The 20618-nt window shown below is 44.0% G+C and overlaps 1 protein-coding gene across 3 annotated transcripts in view; it reads right to left on the bottom strand.

Annotated features, from left to right (window-relative positions):
* Positions 1–274: 274 nt before the first annotated feature.
* The window catches only part of ROBO3 (roundabout guidance receptor 3), a 91260-nt gene continuing 70916 nt past the window's right edge, over positions 275–20618 (bottom strand). For all 3 annotated transcript variants that reach the window (XM_072425507.1, XM_072425505.1, XM_072425506.1), the window contains 16 exons: positions 19157–19278; positions 16576–16792; positions 14047–14171; positions 13486–13657; positions 12654–12839; positions 12540–12563; positions 11881–11923; positions 11090–11238; positions 10187–10462; positions 9710–9848; positions 9204–9428; positions 8604–8779; positions 7733–7837; positions 6158–6331; positions 5189–5340; positions 275–977 (listed from right to left, as the gene is read on the bottom strand). In XM_072425507.1, the coding sequence (XP_072281608.1) occupies positions 966–977; positions 5189–5340; positions 6158–6331; positions 7733–7837; positions 8604–8779; positions 9204–9428; positions 9710–9848; positions 10187–10462; positions 11090–11238; positions 11881–11923; positions 12540–12563; positions 12654–12839; positions 13486–13657; positions 14047–14171; positions 16576–16792; positions 19157–19278 (2297 nt within the window). In that variant the 3' untranslated portion in view covers positions 275–965. The remainder of the gene's footprint in view (positions 978–5188; positions 5341–6157; positions 6332–7732; positions 7838–8603; positions 8780–9203; positions 9429–9709; positions 9849–10186; positions 10463–11089; positions 11239–11880; positions 11924–12539; positions 12564–12653; positions 12840–13485; positions 13658–14046; positions 14172–16575; positions 16793–19156; positions 19279–20618) is intronic.

Here is a 20618-nt window from a genome sequence, read left to right as displayed (position 1 = left end):
TAATTTATTGCAAAATGTAACTCCCAGAATTCAGCCGTGCAGATTTCTTGGTTGATATTCAGCACCCGGGGCCGGGTTGGCACAATCGGCAGACCAGCGCGTCCTCGTCTTGTAGCATATATCTAAAAGGGGAAATCTCCCCTCACTTCCTGTTGTTTTTGAGACAGGAATTTAGGAGAATCTCCCTAAATGACTACAGGTGGTGGTAAGGAAAAAATAGGTTTTTCTGGTTTCACATTCACGGCGACATTCACACATCAGATACCGGCGTCAGACTGTTTAGCAAAAATCTTTATTTGTAGCATACAAAATTAGTTCCGGATCTGTCACAAGTGCAGTCACATGATGAACGCTGTCACTTGTGATAGACTTAGGTGTCGCACTGATGGTCCTTAGCCCCCCCCCCAAACCCAAACAGGCCCCTCCCCCGTACTGCTGTCCATATTTAGGAATCGAGGCTCCAATCACGGGCAGTCCTGGAAAAAGCTGCAATGTGGTCACAAGAATCTGTATCGGACCGCGTCCACCGCCATAATACCCCCGACTTCTCCATCCAGCGTACGTACATCCATCACTCTGTAGGGGGGGCCGCATGCAGCGAAGCCTTGTGCTTTTTTTTCTTCATTTTATTGGTTTCTTGTCGTTCTGTACAACCCGCAGTGCAAACGTCATAATCGCTAGAAAACTTGGCACGTTCAAAACAGCAAAAAAAACAAAAACCCCAAAGGAATAAAGAATGTACAGCTTTGTTTCTTGTACTTTATAAATATAGTCCAGCTTTTCCCAATCTCTAGAAAGGCCGCGTTCACAGACCGGCGACATTATTTACACGTAACAAAAAGAAAAAAAAGTCCAAAAATTTTCATAAATAAGCAGAGTGGAAAATACTGGAAAAAGTTTTAAAGTGTCTTTTGAAGAACTTTTGTCCTTTCGTATGAAATCCGGGGGAGAACGTTCCGTCCTCTTCATCTTTTCTCCTGGAGGGAACACAGAGAACAGAGACATGTTAGTAATTATCCGGAACATTCACCCATCCGCCAAAACATTGCATTCACTGACAACATTGGTGATCTGGTTACAGTGGCCCCTGATAGGGGTTTAGGGGGTTAGTGAGCAGTCAGTTCTTGGAGGTGATTTGTTGGATGCAGGAAAATGGACAAATGTGCGGAACTGATGAGGGCAAAACTGTGCCGGCTGGACGATGGGCACCACCAAAACATTTAGTCATGTATGTAGGGGTTGGCACCCCCCAATATTAGTCCAAGGAAGGACAACTGGTGATGGCTCATTGATTTGCATTAGGAAGGAGCAGGGAATCTCTCCATGTCCAAGTTCTAAGCAGAACTACTTGTAGGTGCAAATTGCAGAAAAGCAAAACCATAATACAAAGGTGTCCCCACATCACAGCTCGCTGGGGGCCACATAGGTGCAGACCAATCAGAGTCTCCATGCTGAACCCTGGTCACCTCCAAAAATGCCTACAATGTCAAAACTGAGCAATGGAAGAAGGTGGCCCGGTCTGATGATCGCATTTGGTTGGTTGCTGAATACCACAGGACCCCCTCAGAGGTGTAATGGTGGCACAGGGAGGGTCTGCACAGTGTAAGGCAGATGGTTTTAGGTTTTTGTGGCACATATCCGAGGCACTGGATACAATATGTTGTAGATGGTGAACGAAGTTATCATCGAGCACATTGGGTCCTCCTTGTGCCACCATAAGACCTCTGAAGGTGCCCTCTGGTATCTGGCACCAACCACCAATGCATGTGATCATCATACCGGGCCACCTTCTTCCATTGCTCCATGGTCCAGTTCTGACATCTACATGCCCATTGTAGGCATTTTTGGAGGTGAACAGGGGTCAGTATGGAGACTCTATATGGTCTGCGGCTACACACCTCCCCATACAGTGTGAGCTGCGGTTGTGGGGACAACATTGTAGTACGGTAGACCACGGTATGTGGTACCAACCATGCAAACGGCTATACATGTGATCTAAAAGAAAATGTAAATCAGACTGGACCACCTTGTTTCATTTTTCCCCGGTCCAGTTCTGACATTTATAGACCCATTGTAGGTATGGAGGTCAGTATGGAGACTCTGATTGGTCAGATAAGTAATGGAAGGAATAAAGGGGGCTGGGTCAGGTGTTTGCTGAGGGAGGGGGGCTTATCCCAACATGGTGGAGCGCCTGCCCATTGCAAGCCATGCTAAATAATATAAAGTTGCCATTCTGCAAATTTGGATTTGGAGCAATATCGATCTTGGTGGATGTTGTAGGTTTGCATAGGAAGTTGTGTTTGGGTCGTTGGGGGGGAGGGGGTCAGGTGCACAGGGGGGGAGTAATGGGTTTGCAGGTGCAAGGATGTAAAATCACACGCAGGCACTTCAAAGGGTTTCAATGGCTGCTTGGATGTGCAAATACAAGAAATGACGGTTCTATGGAGAGGCCATGACTCTGTTTGGTCAGGAAGGTGGAGTAATGTTTATAATTTGTAATATTTTTATAAATGGAGGGTGAAATCTGTAAGGTGACCCCACAACTCCTGCAGATTCCTCCCTGGGCGTGATCAATAGGCTGAGACGCAGATAAATCCATCACAGGGTTGTCACCTCCAGCAAGGGCCACAAGGGGATCTTTCTTTCTCCTGGGAAAGAGAGAAGGTTCAGTTTTCATGAGATCGAGTTTCGGAAATTCAGGATCCCTCGGCCCTGGATGCTGGCGATGACTCCGCTCTCCGCAGCTTTTGAAGTTCATTTGCAGAGATTTTAATGAAGATGAAAAAGGGGGAATTCTTCTTGTGAGAAACCTGAGCAGACAGACAATGTCCTGCAGCGAGCCGGGGAAACCGGATCTTCTATTGAGTGCTACAAAGGAGGTCTGAGAATAGCCAAGGGAATAGAGTTACACAGGGCCAGTCCAAGCCTAGGATAGTGGAGATCGGCCCCTGGACTCCCAGCAGGGGCCAATATAAATAATAATGAATGATTAAATCTGCATTAGAATGCTCCATAGATAACTTATATACATTTCCCCGGACACAAATATCAATCGGTCAGTGGTGAGCTGGGGAAATGGCGTAGTTAGCAGTATCTGCCAGATTGTAAGCTCTTTGGGTCAGGGTCCCCTCCTACTCCTGTGTCATCCTGTACAGCGCTGCATAATATGTTGGCGCTTTATAAATCTTGTTTAATATTAATATGAAGTTCTTATGCTTTGCGTTTCTCTACATTTCCTCCTACAACCTCCCAGATAAATAAAAAAGGACAATTTTCAACAGACTTGTTGCAGGAATTGATCTGCGTTGTCTGGTAAACTGATGATTTATATAGCGCCAACATATTACACAGAGCTGTACAATAACTAGGCACCAACCTGCTCCATATAGCAAGGTTTGTGGTCACCCCACAATGACACCCATATGGGCCATTAATTTGGATATGTGGCTATGCAAACCTCCATTCTTCTGAGGGGACATGGCATGAGATTGGGGGGGGTATCTGTGGGACTTTGCCACTTATTGGTGAGGTCAGGTACTGATGTTGGATGAGAAGACCTGGCTCACTATTCCAATTCATCCCAAAGGTGTTCAGTAGGGTTGAGGTTGGGGCTCTGTGCAGGACCTTTAATGTCAGGGGGGATTTTCCTTTATTTTCCTGTTGTGTGATCATAACAGGAAATAAAGGAAATTTTCCACCCATAGAAAAAAACGTAAATCTCTTCTTCTTCTGGGCCACAATTTTCAATGGCTCTGTTTTATGTGCAAAAGGGATCAAGTGGACCATCATATCTGTCATTCCCCTCCTCATTAGCCTAAAACCTCTGATGGAAGACACTTCTGGGTATAAACCAATTTTTAGAGATTGGCAGAGATGCAGAAAACTCAATTTATTGAAAGTTTCTGCGCCTTATATTGACCATCTCAGCTATAATTTTAGCAATATATCAATTTTATGATTGGCTGGAAGATTTTCATGAGATTGGTTCATTGTGATTGGTTGCTGTGTTCAGCAGATTATTTTCATATCTCAGGATCTGCTGCTGTTCCTCTATTTCCGGGGATTTACCCCTCTGAGTGATCTCTGTCTGACCCCAGCAGGGGATTTTTCCGTCTCCCATAATCTGGGTCTCTTCCCTAACGATGAGCCGGGCCCGCCACCATTACCCCATAATAATATCCGGGTGGTGAAATCTCTGCCGTACATTGATGCAATGATTTCCATATTCTGAAGTCATTTCGACAATGAGCAGAAATGTAACCTAAAACTGGAGACCCCCAGAGACACGGCCGAGCTGACCCCACCCCCCACCGAGGTCAGGGGTCAACTGTCAGGCTACGTCTGCACAGAGCCGACGCTTGTTTGTTGAGCCGGAATTCTTTATTTTCATTTTCAATGTTTTGTGAGGAATTGCAGAGCGCCAGGATGGAGATATTGCAGAATGGTTTCTATGTTTGTATAGGGAAATGATCTCCGGGGTAACACACACAGCGTTATGTATAAAAACGCTAAATAAAATATTTTTGTTTTTTAAATTTCATTTGGTTCTAGCCCACAGCAAAGCACAGACTAGAAAGTTGAGAAGCAGCACCGGGAGACGATCCATTCTACCTCAATGCTTATGTTCTGACAAGGACGAGGTCTTGTCCCTCCCTCAGCCTATGATTGGAGAAGCAGTAGACCAATGAGTTCATATCCCTGCTTTTTCCTCCTATTAGCACATAGGCTGGGGGCGGGACAAGACCTGTGGGGGGTTACTGAACTGCAGGAGAGAAAAATCAGGTCTGTCCTGAAAACAAATTGGTAAATTGTCTCTCCTGTATGAACTTGTTTTAGGTCTGAGTATTGAACATGATGTGATTGTCACACTGACACCTGCAATCTTGTATCGTCCAATCGGATTGTACAGATCTAATCTTACACTGGGCATTAGCGACTGGCTGTAACAATTCATTGGGCCTTGTGTGGGTTATTTGTGGGCTGTTGATGGTCAGCTGATGAGCGTTATGATGGAGTGCTCGGTGACCCACCCAGCAGGTGACTCCATGTTGTCTCATTCTGTGCAGGTGGTTTCATATTCAGAGATTTGTGTTTTATGAATTTACGTTATCCGATCTGCACATCGGCCCCATTTCTGGGGAATCTCTCATATCTGGGTAATCTTTCATCTCACACAGGGCCTCCTTACCTCTTTCCGCTCTCCCGTTTTGCTCCTTCCAGATGGGTGACCCCTGGACCCTGCGGACCCCCGGGACGAGCTGCTTCCCGATGTGGAGCAGTTGCTGGACATTTGACTCCGGGACAGGAAGTTGGGTTTACAGTACGGAATGATCTCTTCATCTGAAAACAGAGGAGGATTGTTTAGTACATGGGAAATGCTCAGGACGCAAAAAATCGGGGCAACAAAAATCGGTGACACGCAGCCATCAGGGCTTAACATGTGGCCGAATATAGGGAGGGGATTAATGGCTGGCTGTTATTTCTGACTACAGAACCCCTCCGGATTACACCGGTGCATTTACAATCGTTTTTTGCATTACAAAGCTTCATTATTCTGAATGGCCCCCAATGCACCTAGAATGCAGCATGCAACACAAATCATTCCCCTCTGTGTGCTGCATTATGAAGCAATGCATTGATCTGCAATTCAAAAATAACAGCGCTGAACTTCTGTACGTGCGTTGTCACCCTATAACTGGATTATAGGACACCTCCCCCACCTTAGAGGGATGGGTTTTGTAGTTGACCGATGCAATGTTAACAATATACCTGCAGCACAGGCAGGGAAATCATGACGTTGTGGGCTCTTTGCCTTCCTGGCAGGATCAATAGGTATTACTGTATTCATGAATAGCAACCCCATGTACAGCTGTCCAATCATAACTATCCACTGGATTTTTGGGATGAGATTTGGTTACAGGAGCCAATAGGATGGGTCTTCTTTTCTCCATGAAAAGAGCTTGGACCAAGGTCAGATGACATGTGACTGCACCGGCCAATCACCAAAGGTGTCCCCAGGGACAACTGAAGCCACAATCCCAGTGCTGCGAGGGTAAAGTTCTCTCCCTACACTGCCCATTGATAGGAGCAGAATGCACTGAAATGCGATTGTCTGCAGATATGAACCAAACATGCATGAAGGGGTCAGTGCTGTTACCTTCTCTGTGGTGCAGGGGGTGCGGTGCAGCTGCTCTCTGCTGCCCGGTGGCTCCTCTTCTCTCCATGGAGGACGTAATGCTCGAATCTCTTTCCAGCGATGACGTTGTGCATTCCATGCGGGGGGAGCACAGATTTTCATCGGCAGGAGGGGGCTCAGGTGGAGGAGGGAGATCTGTGGGGGGAAAAGAAAACCATGAATGGGGGAAATGAATTGTCTTGGGGATTGCAATATTGGCATTGCAGTGTGATGGGAAGGTGCGTTAGGGCACCATTGGTAATAATTGCAATGCAGCACCACCAGTGCATGTGATGTACATTGCTGCATGTTGCATTGATATCATGGTTCTGTCTGCTATCCTGGGATTCCTATTGCTTGCAGGTTATAGGACCGAGGCTGAGAACTTTATAGACCCCACTGGTCAATGTGCTGGCCAGATTGCACTTCCTGTCCTAGGGTGACCACATTCATCTATAGAGTAGCTGCGTTGTCACCCTCGGACATTGTACATTGATGTTTTGCATTGCAGAGCACCAATGGACGTAGCAGCAGAAGCTTCTCAAGCCGTCATCATCCAGGGTTTACGTAGATTTCAGTTTTCAGAAAGAAAAACCTCTCTGCTATAAACCTTGTTTCTTACATTTCATATTTCACACACAGCGCCTGTCCTCTCTGAATTCCACGAATTCCCATAACTCTGGGTAATTCAATCCTCTGGGAGGTGCGCGGTCGCCAGGTACTATCAGATGTAACAATATGGAGGATACAGTTACACGGGGCGGCTTTAATGATTTGTTTTCCCAAGAGGTGAGGAAAGGCTGTGACAGGTCTGTGAAGGAATGAAATGTTTCACCTGTCGGAGGATCCAGACCAGCCAGGGGAATACGAGATTTATAGAATCTGGTTTAATGGAATGATCTGCTTGTTATCAATGATTCATAACTTGAAACAATGGCACTTCCTGTGCTTGGATGACAACACTAAAAAGATGCAATATAATGAGTGAGCGTTGTCAGCCTATAGGAATAAAGGGGAAAATAAAGAAAGAAAATCCAATGCAGCCGCCACCTCTGAGAAGCTGCAGTGCATTTGTATTCTTAGCTTTGGATACGTGTTATAAATGTATCAACCAAACTACAAAACTATTACAACGATTTGCATGGTCAGTCTCTCAAATTGAGGCCTATTGGAGGCTTGTGTAAACCGCCCCCTACTGGACAGGAAGTGTGGGGTCGATGTAGGGTGTTGCCCAACATTGCTGAGCTGATTTTGTATGTTAGTGCATCTTCCAGAGCTCTCATCCTTTAGTCTGCACTCAAAGAATTTCTAAAGTAGGAGGAGCATGGGCCCTTGGTATGCCCATCCATACATGTTAGGTGCTACTGGCACCTGGTATACCAATGCATGTTAGGCTGTTCTAGCACCTGGTATGCCCATGCATGTTCCAGGCCAGCTCAGGATAAAAATGACGGCCCTGAAGTTTGTACCTTACAAAACCATTCCAGTATTGCCCTTCTGATTGGTTCCCTGTTTTATCCCAAAGAGTAAAGATTGTATGTGTCCCCCAGAACCAACCTCCTTGCTTCGGCTCCCTCCGATAGTGGCCAGATTTTGACTTCTTCTTGGCTTTGGATTTCTGTCCAGGTGGGGTACTGAGATTGTCTCCTGCTTGCAGCTTTCCTGTGAGCAGAACATAAACACGGAATTAAAGAGGAACTCTGCTAGGTTGTAGCTGGAACTAGTCATCAAAGCTCTGTACAGTGCCCCCTTCCTCCTATTTGCACATTACTAGGGTATTGATGTGTTGTGAATGCATCTTGGGGGTGTCCCAATTTACAATGGGCCCCCAAGATGTAGATGTGAAGAGGCCCTTACAGTTCACATTATGGGAATGCAGATATGGCATAGCCCGGGGGTATATATTTTGGGATAAATCCCTCACTAGTTGAGTGTAGGCCAGAGCATGAGCTGCAAGGTACATGTGCATACGAGGTCATAGTGGCATGCATCTTCCTCCAGTATTGGCAAATTATCCACTCTATATATTACCATGCTAGGCACCGATACTAATTGGGTCCCCTTTGCTCCATGCCGGGGACATTTATGTCTAATTGGCTGCTGATGATTGCACAAACACCATCTTTTCATTCCATCACAGCACATGACAGATGATATTTAAATATTGATGGACGTGACATTTCCCCAAATCTCCCAAAACATTAAATAGAACTTTAATAAAGTAAAGAGCGAGGTGACCTGAAGCAGTCAATGAAATGAATCTTCTGATTGGGGGAACACCGCCTTTTAGGATCTTTTGTGTAAAGACGGATAAATTGGTTCATAAATTTGGATTTTACTGGGGAATATCGGATAGCCTTAATATTCGGTGATGGTAATACAATATAATAGGCGGTCATTTGCTGCTGGCTTAGATTTACTGTCTCACCTGTGCTGGGCAGGTCCATATTCTCTGCACTGAAGTTTGGATTTTGGCTGAGGTTCCGTCTGTGTCCGTGCCGTGGCGTCTCTCCGCCCTCTAACGCTGTGTGAAGAGCGGGATTGGACAGTGTCAGGGGAGGACTGGGGGCTCTTGGAACTGGTACCGATCCAGATGGCATTCTCCTGCAAGTTATTGATAAAGACGACATCAACTTAAAAATTAAGTAAAAGGCACAGAAGAATCAAGCATTTGCTTCTGCAAATCAATTAAAAAAAGTAATTTCTTGCATCTAATGCCTGCAGGAAGAGCCTATTACCTAAGGCAGCCTCTTATTTGTCATTTAGCCCTCTTCTTGTGATTCTAATTGCTATAATTATAACCTTTTATGCAGTGGCCTGGCTAGCGGCAAAGAGAAATGACAGTTGACGTCATATCCAAGATGGCGGCAACCAAGAGCTTTGGATGTCTACACAAAGACAATACCAGGCATAAAATACAGTAAATTGGCCTGTGATCCTCTGGGATGATTTGAGAGGAAATGATTGGTCTTAGGACAGAGCCTCTTTAACATTTGAATTCATACATCTAGCAGCTTTGGGTCCCTACCTGGGATGGGGTGGAAGTTCAAACTGCTGCAGTCGTGGAATCTCCTCGGAATCGTACATCTCGTCTCGCGGCGAGGGGGTGAGGGTAGCCGTGGACTGCTGTCCATAGGACTGAGCTGGGGACGAGGCTTCACCACGGGGAGGGGGAGGAGGGCAATCTTCTGGAATGTTCTCCATCAGATACGTCCGCTCTGGTAATGGAGGGCACCACTCTTCTGTTTCCGAACTGATAGAAAAATATATTTTAAGGAAATCTGAGATTTATGCAAATTCCCAGAGCATAATGAACAATCACTTAACCAAAACGGCTTCTGCTAATAGGATTATAGAATTTGTGGCTTTGTTGGGAGCACCTGGAGGGGATTTGTTGTTGTATATTAACCAAATGAAGCCACAATTTACAAACAACAGCTTGCCACATGAGAGCCATTGTAAACACACAAAGATGGCTGCCAGGAGCTCCCTGGCTCTGCGCTCTGAACAGATGAGGCCCAGAGAAGAGCTTACTTCATTTCCACGTCCGAGTCTTCATCTTGGAATTGGTTCAGCTCGTTGGCAGGAGGCGGCGGAGGCAGAATCTCTGTCCAATTCAGAGACGGCGTTTTGACTGGTTTCCCCACAGACTTCTGTTTATTGCTTTTCAAAGCTGGAAAAATAAACACAAAGGCTTTTTATAATTTATAATGAGAGCTTTATGTTCCAGCAATATATAATACTACTAGAGGACTCTCCTCTCCTGAAATACTCTGCTCTGCTGGAGAACTCTGCTCCTTCCTCTATAACTCTCCTCTCCTGAAATACTCTGCAGGACTCTGCTCCTTCCTCTATAACTCTCCTCTCCTGAAATACTCTGCTCTGCTGGAGGACTCTGCTCCTTCCTCTATAACTCTCCTCTCCCACTACTTTGTAGGGAGCTGACAATATGGCGGCCCTTATTGGGTATATATGACTGGTACACTTTATATATTTTTCCAACACTCGTACCGTTTTCTGTCTTGCTGCGATCAGGCTGCGCGTACAATATTCCGGAGGTGCCAGCCTGGACATTCCATGCATTGTCCTCTGACTCGGGTGAATGAAGGTTTGGCCCACCATAGGGCACAACAGGTGTGGTTGCGTAGGGTGTTGTGTGCTGGGAGAAGGCTCCATTGAATGTCCTCATGTCATCGGCGGTGGGGTCAATGGTGCTGTATATGGGTCCATCTGAGACTCCCGTACCGAATTTCTCTGTTTGAGCAATGTAGTTGGAGATTCCAGCATCTGCAGAAACCAAACTCATGTTATAGCAGTAGAGTCACCCTGCCTACATTTCCCTGCACCCACCGCTATATGCGGCCAAAACATATCACAATATGTACAATGTCGCTTGGAACAATGCACAATGTCCGCCACCCAGAACATTCTTCATATTTATTGCTCCACTTGTGGCAGTTTTTCTATTATTTGATGCTGATTTTGTTTTTCAGCACAATCTTATTTTCCTCTCCCCGGAGATATTTCTGGGGTTAGAAGAATACTCTGCGCTGTAATTCTGCTTCTCTCAGTAGTTCCTGGAGGGCGTAAAATATGATACAAAAAATGCCATAAACCATCTTGGATGAGAGAAGTCTCATTTTCGGGAGCCCGAGGCCTCTCCTAGCTCATCACAGATAGTTATAGGTCATTAGGTTTTGGATGTGACCACAGGCAGGCCAGTATTTTAGCTGCTCCTTGTATGGGGAAACTTCTTGGAATCAGATCAGTTGGCTTTTATTATTTAAAAAGATATTTTTTAGTAGCTTGAATGCAAAATTCTATATTTAGATCTCAAAAGTTATTTTATTATAATATATAAGAATCCCCCCCCCCTTCCATGAGCAGTACCCATGCCAGAATGTGGTCTCTTACCATTGTAGTATCTCTCGGATGGGTTGTGGGTTCCCGGGCAGCAGCTGACTGTTGTCTCCTTTGGCTTGCCGTTCCTCAGAAGGTTGGTGGCCGGCCAGGAATCTGCCAGCCAGGGGTAATTAGAGGCACTGGTAGCCAACAAGCCTGGCCTGAAGAAAAACAGACTTGGATTATAGGGACTGCATGCAACCCGTGACCCAACTCCAATGTGTTATATGTAAATTTGGCTACTTCCTGACTTCAGCAAGGTCACATTCCTGAAGCTTGTAAATGTTTGCCCTGAGGGTGCAATTAGTGGAGGTGCATTTATCAATCCTGCCCCAGTCTAGAGATAGGTACATAATATTATACAGGATTTATAAAGAGTCAACATATTATGTAGCTCTGTATAATAAATAGGAATTGCAAATGACAGACAGATACAGACAGTGACACAGGAGGAGGAGAGGAGCCTGCCCCGAAGAGCTTACAATCTAGGAGGTGGGGGATGTAGCACACAATATAGGATGGGGTTCTACATAAAAGGGAACCTGGGTAAGGTAGTGGGGGCATACTGTGTGCTACTTCCCTCACCTCTTACGGTAGATTGTAAGCTCTTCTGTGTAGGGTCCTCCCCTCCTCCTGTGTCACTGTCTGTATCTGTCTGTGATTTGCAACTCCTATTTAATGTACAGCGCTGTGTAATATGTTGGTGATATAAATCCTGTTCAATAATAATAAAATAAATCCAGCTCTCTATTAGCCTCTGCTATTCTGTCTGAATTTTGGGAAAATTTGTGAGGATTTCTTACCTGGCTGTGATGTGACTGGAGCCCTCTGTGTGAGGAAATGACACTGTGAAAGCAGAAGAGAGATATTGGAGTGAATAAAAGTACTGAAATAAGACAAAAACTGCAGCGCATCTCTTCATTAATGATATTGCTATGGTAGGGACATTAGATTGTGAGCTCCTTTGAGGGGCAGCTAGTGATATGACTATGGACTTTGTACAACGCTGCGTAATATGTCGGTACAATATAAATAATGAAGAATAATAATGTTTGCTCATTTATCCATAATAAGTCATGTAGAAGACAGATGGAGAAAAATGCTTTGTAATCTGCTAGAAATGCATTGACATCCAATCTTCTGTTTAGAGCTGCCATTTCTAAACTCAAATTGTGCAAAATGGTGTCAGCCCTGTCCAGTTCTCATGCTATTCCCTAGCATCTCTCCCCTTTTATTACATCTGCATAGAAGGGAATTTTTTTGTAGTCCAAAAACAAAATATAATATGGGAGGGCTGATTATATTTTTTGATATTACAAAGATAAATTTCTGGCAGCATTAACTTTTTATGATTTAACAGACCAAAAGGAAGCAAATATTAGAAGTTCATTGGTTAGGTTAATACACTTCAATATGAAGCACACATAAGCAATGCACACAACAATAATTTTTGGACAATTACCTGCGGGGGTGTAGGCGAAGGAAGCTGAAAAAAAAAAAACAGAGAAATGCATTAGGACCATCGGCCTGATATCTCATCGCTGACCTTGTGGCTCGGTCATGTCATGTCACCGACCTGTGTAATGGCTGAGCTCCTTCCTCTTCTTCCTGCGGCAGTATATCCAGACACTGAAGCACATCAGGATTACCCAGCATGCCCCTCCGATACCAGCGATAAAGGCCGGCTGTTTTACCACATCGGTGATCTGCTCTGTTAGGCTGGAGTCACCGGTGTTGATCAGCACGTGATCCGAAGATGGTTCTGGAGAAAACGGAAATTATGGTGAGGGGGACTGGCAGAATTCTAAGGAGGTTGCGTTGTATTCTATGCTCATGCAGGTAACAGACCAGCTATTTCTAACCAGGGTCCCTCCAGATTTCCTGAGGAAGCAGCTTTTGGTGTAAAACCCGTCAGTCAAGAGTTGCGATAATGTAAAGAATTAGATTAATTTCATGTTTTTTATTTATTATTGTTATAATGAACAGTTTATTTTTTGTCTTTTTAGCAACTATATCTGCCTTAAAAGTTGTTTCAGTTTAGTACAGTTTATGGTCCCTCCAGAGGTTGCCAAGGGGCCCTTGGCTGACTGACCTGCCATCGGAGGATATCCATATAATACCAAGCCCAATGCAACTTGGGAGAACCAATGGCATGGCACCAATTTTTAGTTAGTAAGTGTGACATTGTGACCACCACTGGGACAAAGGCATTGTTCCTATCTCCCTAGAAGCGGTTATCTAAGATTTTGAATTTATTTTAGGGTTCCTCTGGATAAGTTTGAAAAGGGCTGTCACTGCCATACTTTTAGGCTAAGAACAAACATTTCCATATTGGGTTCTTTTCTTATTCAATCCTTTTAATATTTGGATCCTTATAATATAAATTTGATCAATCAGTTGTCACTTACTTATCTGGATAGTGATTGGCTGGCTTTTAACCCCAAAACCGGCACTGGTTGCTGCAGCCACTTCAACGCGATATAGAATTCCCGGAGCGAGTCCTCGGATGACAGTGCTGTGCATGGTTCCATCCACCGTCTTGTTTATGTGGTACCGAGATTCATTTCCTAAAACCCAGATCTGGGGAGGAAAAAAGTCAAATGAGTGATAAATTATTCTACATAGTAGGGTCAAAAAAAGATCCAGAAGGTTGGAATTCTCTACACTGCTATGCTGCAGCTCTAGGCTCTTCAGGACAGGGTCCTCTCCTCCTCCTGTACCACTGTCTGTATCTGTCTGTGATTTGCAACCCCTATTTATTGTACAGCTCTGCGTAATATGTTGGCGCTATATAAATCCTGCTTATTATTAATAATAATAATAATTACAGTACCATTTCTCGAGGAGGGGGGGGGTCTACTTTCGGCAAGGTAGTGGCATGAGCCAACCCCCCCTTTTACAACCAGAATCCCTTAGTACTTGCCATGGTTGGGGAATCCCAATATAAAAACCTTAACCTCCAAACTTACCCGGTAATCCTGGATGATCCCATTCTGGTGCTCCACAGGCGGCGGCTCCCATGTGATGCTGATGTTGGTGCTGTTGCTGGTACCGACAGTCACCACAGCGACAGATTGTGGAGGGGCGCTGGGAACTGTTAAAAAAAAAAGAATGCATCCGTTTTTGAAATTTTGCAACCAACAACCTTGCATTATCCTTCTCTATTTTAAACACACAAATAATACCCAAATAGAACACATTTATAGGTGAAAGGGTTAACCTGGCTGTCATGGATTATATGGCCTCTGGCTTAGGTGTACCATTGATGTGATCACAGCTCCCTAATATACCCCCTTTCCTCATAAAAGGGACCATTGTAACCAAACCATCAAGTCATCACTTCCCCTGTCCCGGGGTTTCATGTTTTGGTTATATATTGGTGACTTGCATAGTGTGGATTAGGCAGTGCACTTTACAAAGATACCTTGCTGCTGTTTTACTTGCAAATGCAAGCAACAAAAACCTTGTTTTCTAACCTTTAGATGTTGAAATGCTTTGATTTGACGAGTGTGCTAGAAAATGTGTGTAGCAGCAACAAGTATCAACATGAGCCTTGGTGTGTATCTGCACCGAATCAACAATGGAGGTAAAATGTATTGTACAAAGGTTTTTTTTATCATGTTGTTATGAAACAATTGGCATTCTCTATCAGTTTTTGAATTTCCACATTTCCTTGAACCTCTTTTTTTTGTAAAATAAAAATGTGAAACATTTTTCGCAGTGCAAACATTATTAGGAGCCCTTGTAGTCCCCATTACCGCTCCCAATTTCTCTCCTTCCCCCCCATAAAATATTTCTTTTATTCTAAAACATTTGTTTGTTGTTAGTAAGTGGAGCCTGACTATCTCAGAGACATTTTACCCTCATCTGTTGTGTTTGTACTCTTCTCCTAATTATTTACTACAAACGATCTCCCGGCTTCACGTTGTAGCTTATCAAAGTGTTTCACATTTTTGTTGATTACAAAAACATTGGCACAACATGGTGAGCTCACTCTTTTCCTTCAGATAATAGTAGAAATGTGAGATATTTTCACAATGAAATCACAGAATTCCTGGAGGGGAAGCTCACAGTATATTATCAGAAATCGCTATAGAAGATACTACAGAATGCAGAAGAAGCAATGTTTGCACTGATAGAATGTTATGACTGGCGAACGCACGATGGTGATTTCACGAAACGCTTATTGTGTCTGGCTGAATGAAAGGAAGCTGGGACTTGGTATGGGTTGAGGTTACAATATCAAGGAATGGACTAAGCTGATAATAGGAAATGTATAGCTAAAGCCTAAAGCAGATCTAACCTCTATTCTATAGGGGTGGAAACGTCTGATGATCTTGGCAGCCCTTTTCATTATTATTACACAGTATTTATATAGCGCCATCATATTACGCAGCGCTGTACAAACTCCATAGTCATGTCACTAACTGTCCCTCAAAGGAGCTCACAATCCAAAGTTCCTACCATAGTCATATGTCAATGTAGTGTAAGGTCAATTTTTTAGGGAGAAGCCAATTAACCTCACTGCATGTTTTTGGGATGTGGGAGGAAACCGGAGTACCCAGAGGAAACCCACACAGACACAGGGAGAACCTGCAAACTCCATGCAGATAATGTCCTGGCTGGGAATCAAACCTGGGACTTAGCGCTGTTTAGCGGTTTTAACCCTTTTGAGCCATGTCAACCTTTCTAGGCCTTTTTATCCAGGAATTCAGGATGGAGAGCTCTTAGTTTTGGGGAAATCTTGGACCATTGGTGGCCAACTTAATAATGGTGGTCTACAGTACAGCGCCTGACATCCTCAAAGGACCACATATGAAATTTAATGAGTGTAATGCTATAAAAAGCTTTTAAGGACTGCAGACCTGCAGCAAAGGATAGCCAAAGACTGCAAGCATGCTTCAAGTATAAGGGACTATGGTCCCACTACCAGAGATAGGGAGAAATTATGGACATACTGCAATAGAAGTTGGTATGCATTTCAAGACCTCACAGAGTCACTTTCATATGAATAAATACAATTTTTGTTCAGAAATCATTGCAAATAAAGGTGCCACTATGGGTCCTGCTATAATCCTGTCCCCAAATAAGCAATCTCCTTTGGCGTTGTATTGATAGGCTTTGGTTTGCGTCAGGTTTTACATTCCCATACAAGTCTATGATAATGCAAAACTTACTTGTGGAAGGTCATATGCACCAGTCAATAAATTATGAACAATTTTAAGTGTTTCAAACTTCTGCACTGATAAAAGCCCATTGACAGAGGTGCTTAGTATAAGACATGTCAATGCGCCTGTTAGCACATCCCCCACATTGCTCTCTAACTCCAACATTCCTCTGGAGAGTTTGTCACACAGGAGGAAATGCTGAAAGCAGATAACTGCAATCCTCTCTTATCTCCACATAAGTGCCTCCCAGTCATCTGCACTTTGGGTTGTTGTCACTTCATTCACAACCAGCTGACACTTTCCCACGGTTCTCCCTTCCCCCTCGCTTACCTTCCTCAGGTGTGCGGACCAGCAGGACGTCACTGTCCATGCCTTGGAATTCATCGAAATAAGGTCGGATTTTTATTTCATACTCCGTCCCTCGCTTCAGGTCCACCAGGATTGCCGAGCGCTCGGTTGGGGATTTGACATCTTGGACAACCCAGACGCTAGATTTTGGGCGGTACATGACCCGGTAACCCTGTATGAACTGAGCTTGGCGGTCCACCTGTAAAGAAAGGAGGAGAAGATATTAGCATGGACAATAATGCAAAGGAGCAGAAAGCTTTAGAAATTCCTAGGAATTAAAATCATCAATATGGGCAGCACTCTGGCCTTTGCAGTGCTGGCTTCCAGGTTTAAATCTCGGCAGGGACACTATCTGCATGGAGTTTGCAGGATCCCCCTGTGTTTGTGTGGGTTTCCTCTGGGTACTCTGGTTTCCTCCCACATTCCAAAAACATGCATTTAGGTTAATTGGCTCCCCTCCAAAATTGAGCTTAGACTGTGTTAATGACATATGACTATGGTAGGGGCATTAGATTGTGAGCTCCTCTGGGAGACAGCTAGTCACATGACTATGGACTTCGTACAATGCCATGAAATATATCGGCACGAATATAAATACTGTGTAATAATATGAAAATGTAATCCCCCCTTGATTTAGCAGTGCCGATTAAACGTTGTGAACCATTTTACCCAATTCCTATGATATGGCCCATGGTGTGACAATTTGGCATGAGAGGAATTCCTATATCTTGCCATCCCGAAATCCTTCTAGAGATGCTCATCGTCTTGCAGCTGACTTTGGATCACCAAGTCAATCCGTACTTGTTCCAGGACAGAGGTGTTTCCATGCATTATTTTCATTGCACACCGACGCAGTGAAATGAACCCATGCAACATAATGCGTTGTTTCTGCATCATGCAGTGGTGACTTCAAACTTAAAAATGATTAAAAAAACCCTAAATCAGCATTTCCGATTTCTTGTAAATGGACCAATTTAGTTTTTCCCGTGAAGAAGCCAGAGCTGAAAATCTGACATTCCCCTCCTATGACGTTCTGCCATATAGTGGTGACGCCTCGCCGCGGATAACATTAAGCACTTTTTCTCTTTAATTGATTTAGTTTACGCATAAGGAAGCTGCCGTTCCAGCAATAACACCTACAAGCGCCCGCTGGGAACCAAATGATAGTTAATGCTCCACGACTTGCACTTAATATAGCATTAAATGGATGGGCTCGCGAGTCAGATTAAACAATATCTTTTATAAACTTCATGCTGCTAGAACACAGGAAAGGACACAATTAAATAAGCTGTTCGGTTACATACATCTCCTTGAATAACCTCCCCCCACCCCATCCTCCGCAGCATCCATAGAGACAAAGCCGGTAATTGTATGAACGCTTTACACTACATTTACCTCTCCAATAATCTCATGCAATATAAATCATCCGCTGGATTAATAAAATGGAAAAATATTGTGTTACATGTGACAATGTTAACCCCCCACAGCGTTGAAATTTGAAAGAATTTGCATGATTTTTATTGAAAATTTTCTAATTGCAAAAAGTTTTTGTTGCATAATTTACAAATCATTAATATCATAATTAAATGGAACTAATTCAATTGATTTATAATGTTTGTAAAAATTAAAATGGAATTATTTTGGCTCCATTGATGTATGTATAGGAGGATTGTGATGTTTTCTTGTGATAACAATTCTGCCCAAATTGCTCAATGGGGGATGGGGGGTGTAAATTCAATTAGGAGCCCGGTCAGAGTTTTTTTCTTGTCGTCAATGGAAACTGGTCCAGTAATGGGGGTTACCATTGCGTCAAAGGCAGATATTGATTTAAAACACCTTATTAAAATGCCAAATCTCTGGAAAGGCATAGAGGGCAGTTAATGGCTCCTATTTTTGCTGGGGGAGGGTGGCTAATTATCTGCCTTACGAGCCTGAAAAGGCCTCAAGGTCGCATCACGTGACCCTGCGCGGCATAGAAAATGGAATGTCCCTGACACCTGGCACCCGAATTACAGCACAAAAAGCAGAAGATAAACCTGTCAGTCCTGGTATTACATGGCTACCATAATGGCTGTGACCTGACAGGTGTCCGGATTACATCTTGCTGGGAGATGACAACCCGGCAACAAGAATGCCATTTAGATGTATTGATTTATTGACACAGCATGTGCGGCACTTCTCATTGGGGAAAAAGACAGAGCCAGTTAAGTGTCCTGAAGTGTACCTGTCTCTAGGTGGCATCACTTTTGTGCATTTCTGAACATTGATGGGGCACAGCTGGGCATTTTATAATTAACCTCCCACACAAATCCTTCATGCAAGTGAAGTTCTATAGCAAGGAAAAGGCCTAGAGATAGATTTTTTCTGCAATCAATTCATCTAATTGTGGTTCTTGTTGTTGGGTTGTCATGCAGACACTTGGAAGGACCTCCAGTGGCACTTCGTAAGGCCTACAGATGATGGAATTCTGGATAGGCTTTGTACAGTGTGCCAGGTTACCCTGAACATGAATCAGATTCGATATCCGGTGATCACTTATTTGGTGCCCAATGATTCTACTTACCGTCCAAGTGACCTGCACTGTGGAGGAGGTGAGAATGATCGGCTTCTGGAGCTGAACCACAACTTCTCCGAGTTCCCGCTGGACTTGTCGGTGGTCTACGCCTTGCCGGGTGGGGCTGATATCTGTAAGATAAGCAAATTGTACAAAATTTGGGGCCATGTTGAAAGAACCAGATATACATTGCTTGTTACTCGTCATCCAACAATACAAAACAGATATTCCAAACCAAGGTTCTATGCAACCGCAGAGGTTCCAAGGGTTCAATGAGCTGTGGGTGATTGACCTTTATCTGATGGTGTCTGGCTGCTTAGTTCAGGGCAATGCCAATTAGTGGAACCAGAAGCTTGGCACCAATGGCCTTTATAGCTGTCTGTAAACATCATGACAACCACAGTGGGGGGGCTTTCTTCTTACGGAAGGCATCTTTCCGAATGATCCTAATAAACTGATAATAGCAGGGGTTCTTCAAGGCCTTAAAGTGATTTCAGGGGTTCTTCTGGAGATAGAAGGTTGTGAAAGGCTTTTATGGAATATAAACAACACCAATGGCTTATCCACTGTCTATATAGCAAAGTGCAAAAAGATTTTGGGTGACCAGTAAATATACCATAACTTGTACATTATAAAACCCTTTGGGCTTCGGCATGAGAATAACCATCTGTTGCCTATCGGCCACCAATTGACTACAGCTTGACCTAGAGCACCTTTTCTCAAACTTTTACCATGAGGGAATCCTTGAAATAATTTTTAGGTCTTCAGAGAACCCTCTTCTATAATTATTATATCCACAGCTCACAGTAAATTAGTGTGGAAGAATTCCTCTTACATTGCTACCCATTGGAAAGAATGGGAGTGCAAAGCCTCACGGGATACCTATGTCACGCATCCCGGGAGGCTCTTGGGTCCTCCATCTGCGCATGCCCGAGCATCTCATGCCCATCACATGCCCAGTAAGATCGGAAAGTTTTTTTTTTCCATTCTATGCCTCCCGATCTCGTGCCTGGGTCAGGTGATGTAGGATGAAGAACCTGGAAAAAGAGATGAAGATGGCGGCGCCTAGAGCCCTGGTTCTGGGACGACATTGGACCCGATGCAAGACCCCCCTGAATGGATGGGACTGCCCTGCAGGATTGAAGGCAAGTGTATTTTTTTTTTTGTCAGTTTTCAGTTTAGTCCCTTTTTAAACTGACCTGAGATGTGTAAATTGCTCAAGGAATCCCCAGCAACCTCAGGAGGAACCCTGGATGAGAAATATTGCACTATGAAAAGGTTTTAGGTACTTTGATGAATTAAGCCCACTGGTTTTCATGCAGGGGGTATATATTTTACCGATTTCCATACCCAAATCCTGCATGTTTAAGTATGGAACTCTTGCAGGTACAAGGTAGTCACAAATGACAATAGTAGAATATACCCGGACTCTTATGTTGTGTATCACCACATTACCCTATATTATCTATTG

This window comes from Pyxicephalus adspersus, chromosome 11 (genome assembly GCF_032062135.1).
Source record: "Pyxicephalus adspersus chromosome 11, UCB_Pads_2.0, whole genome shotgun sequence".
NCBI lineage: Eukaryota > Metazoa > Chordata > Amphibia > Anura > Pyxicephalidae > Pyxicephalus > Pyxicephalus adspersus.
This window is presented reverse-complemented; position numbering and strand designations above follow the sequence as displayed.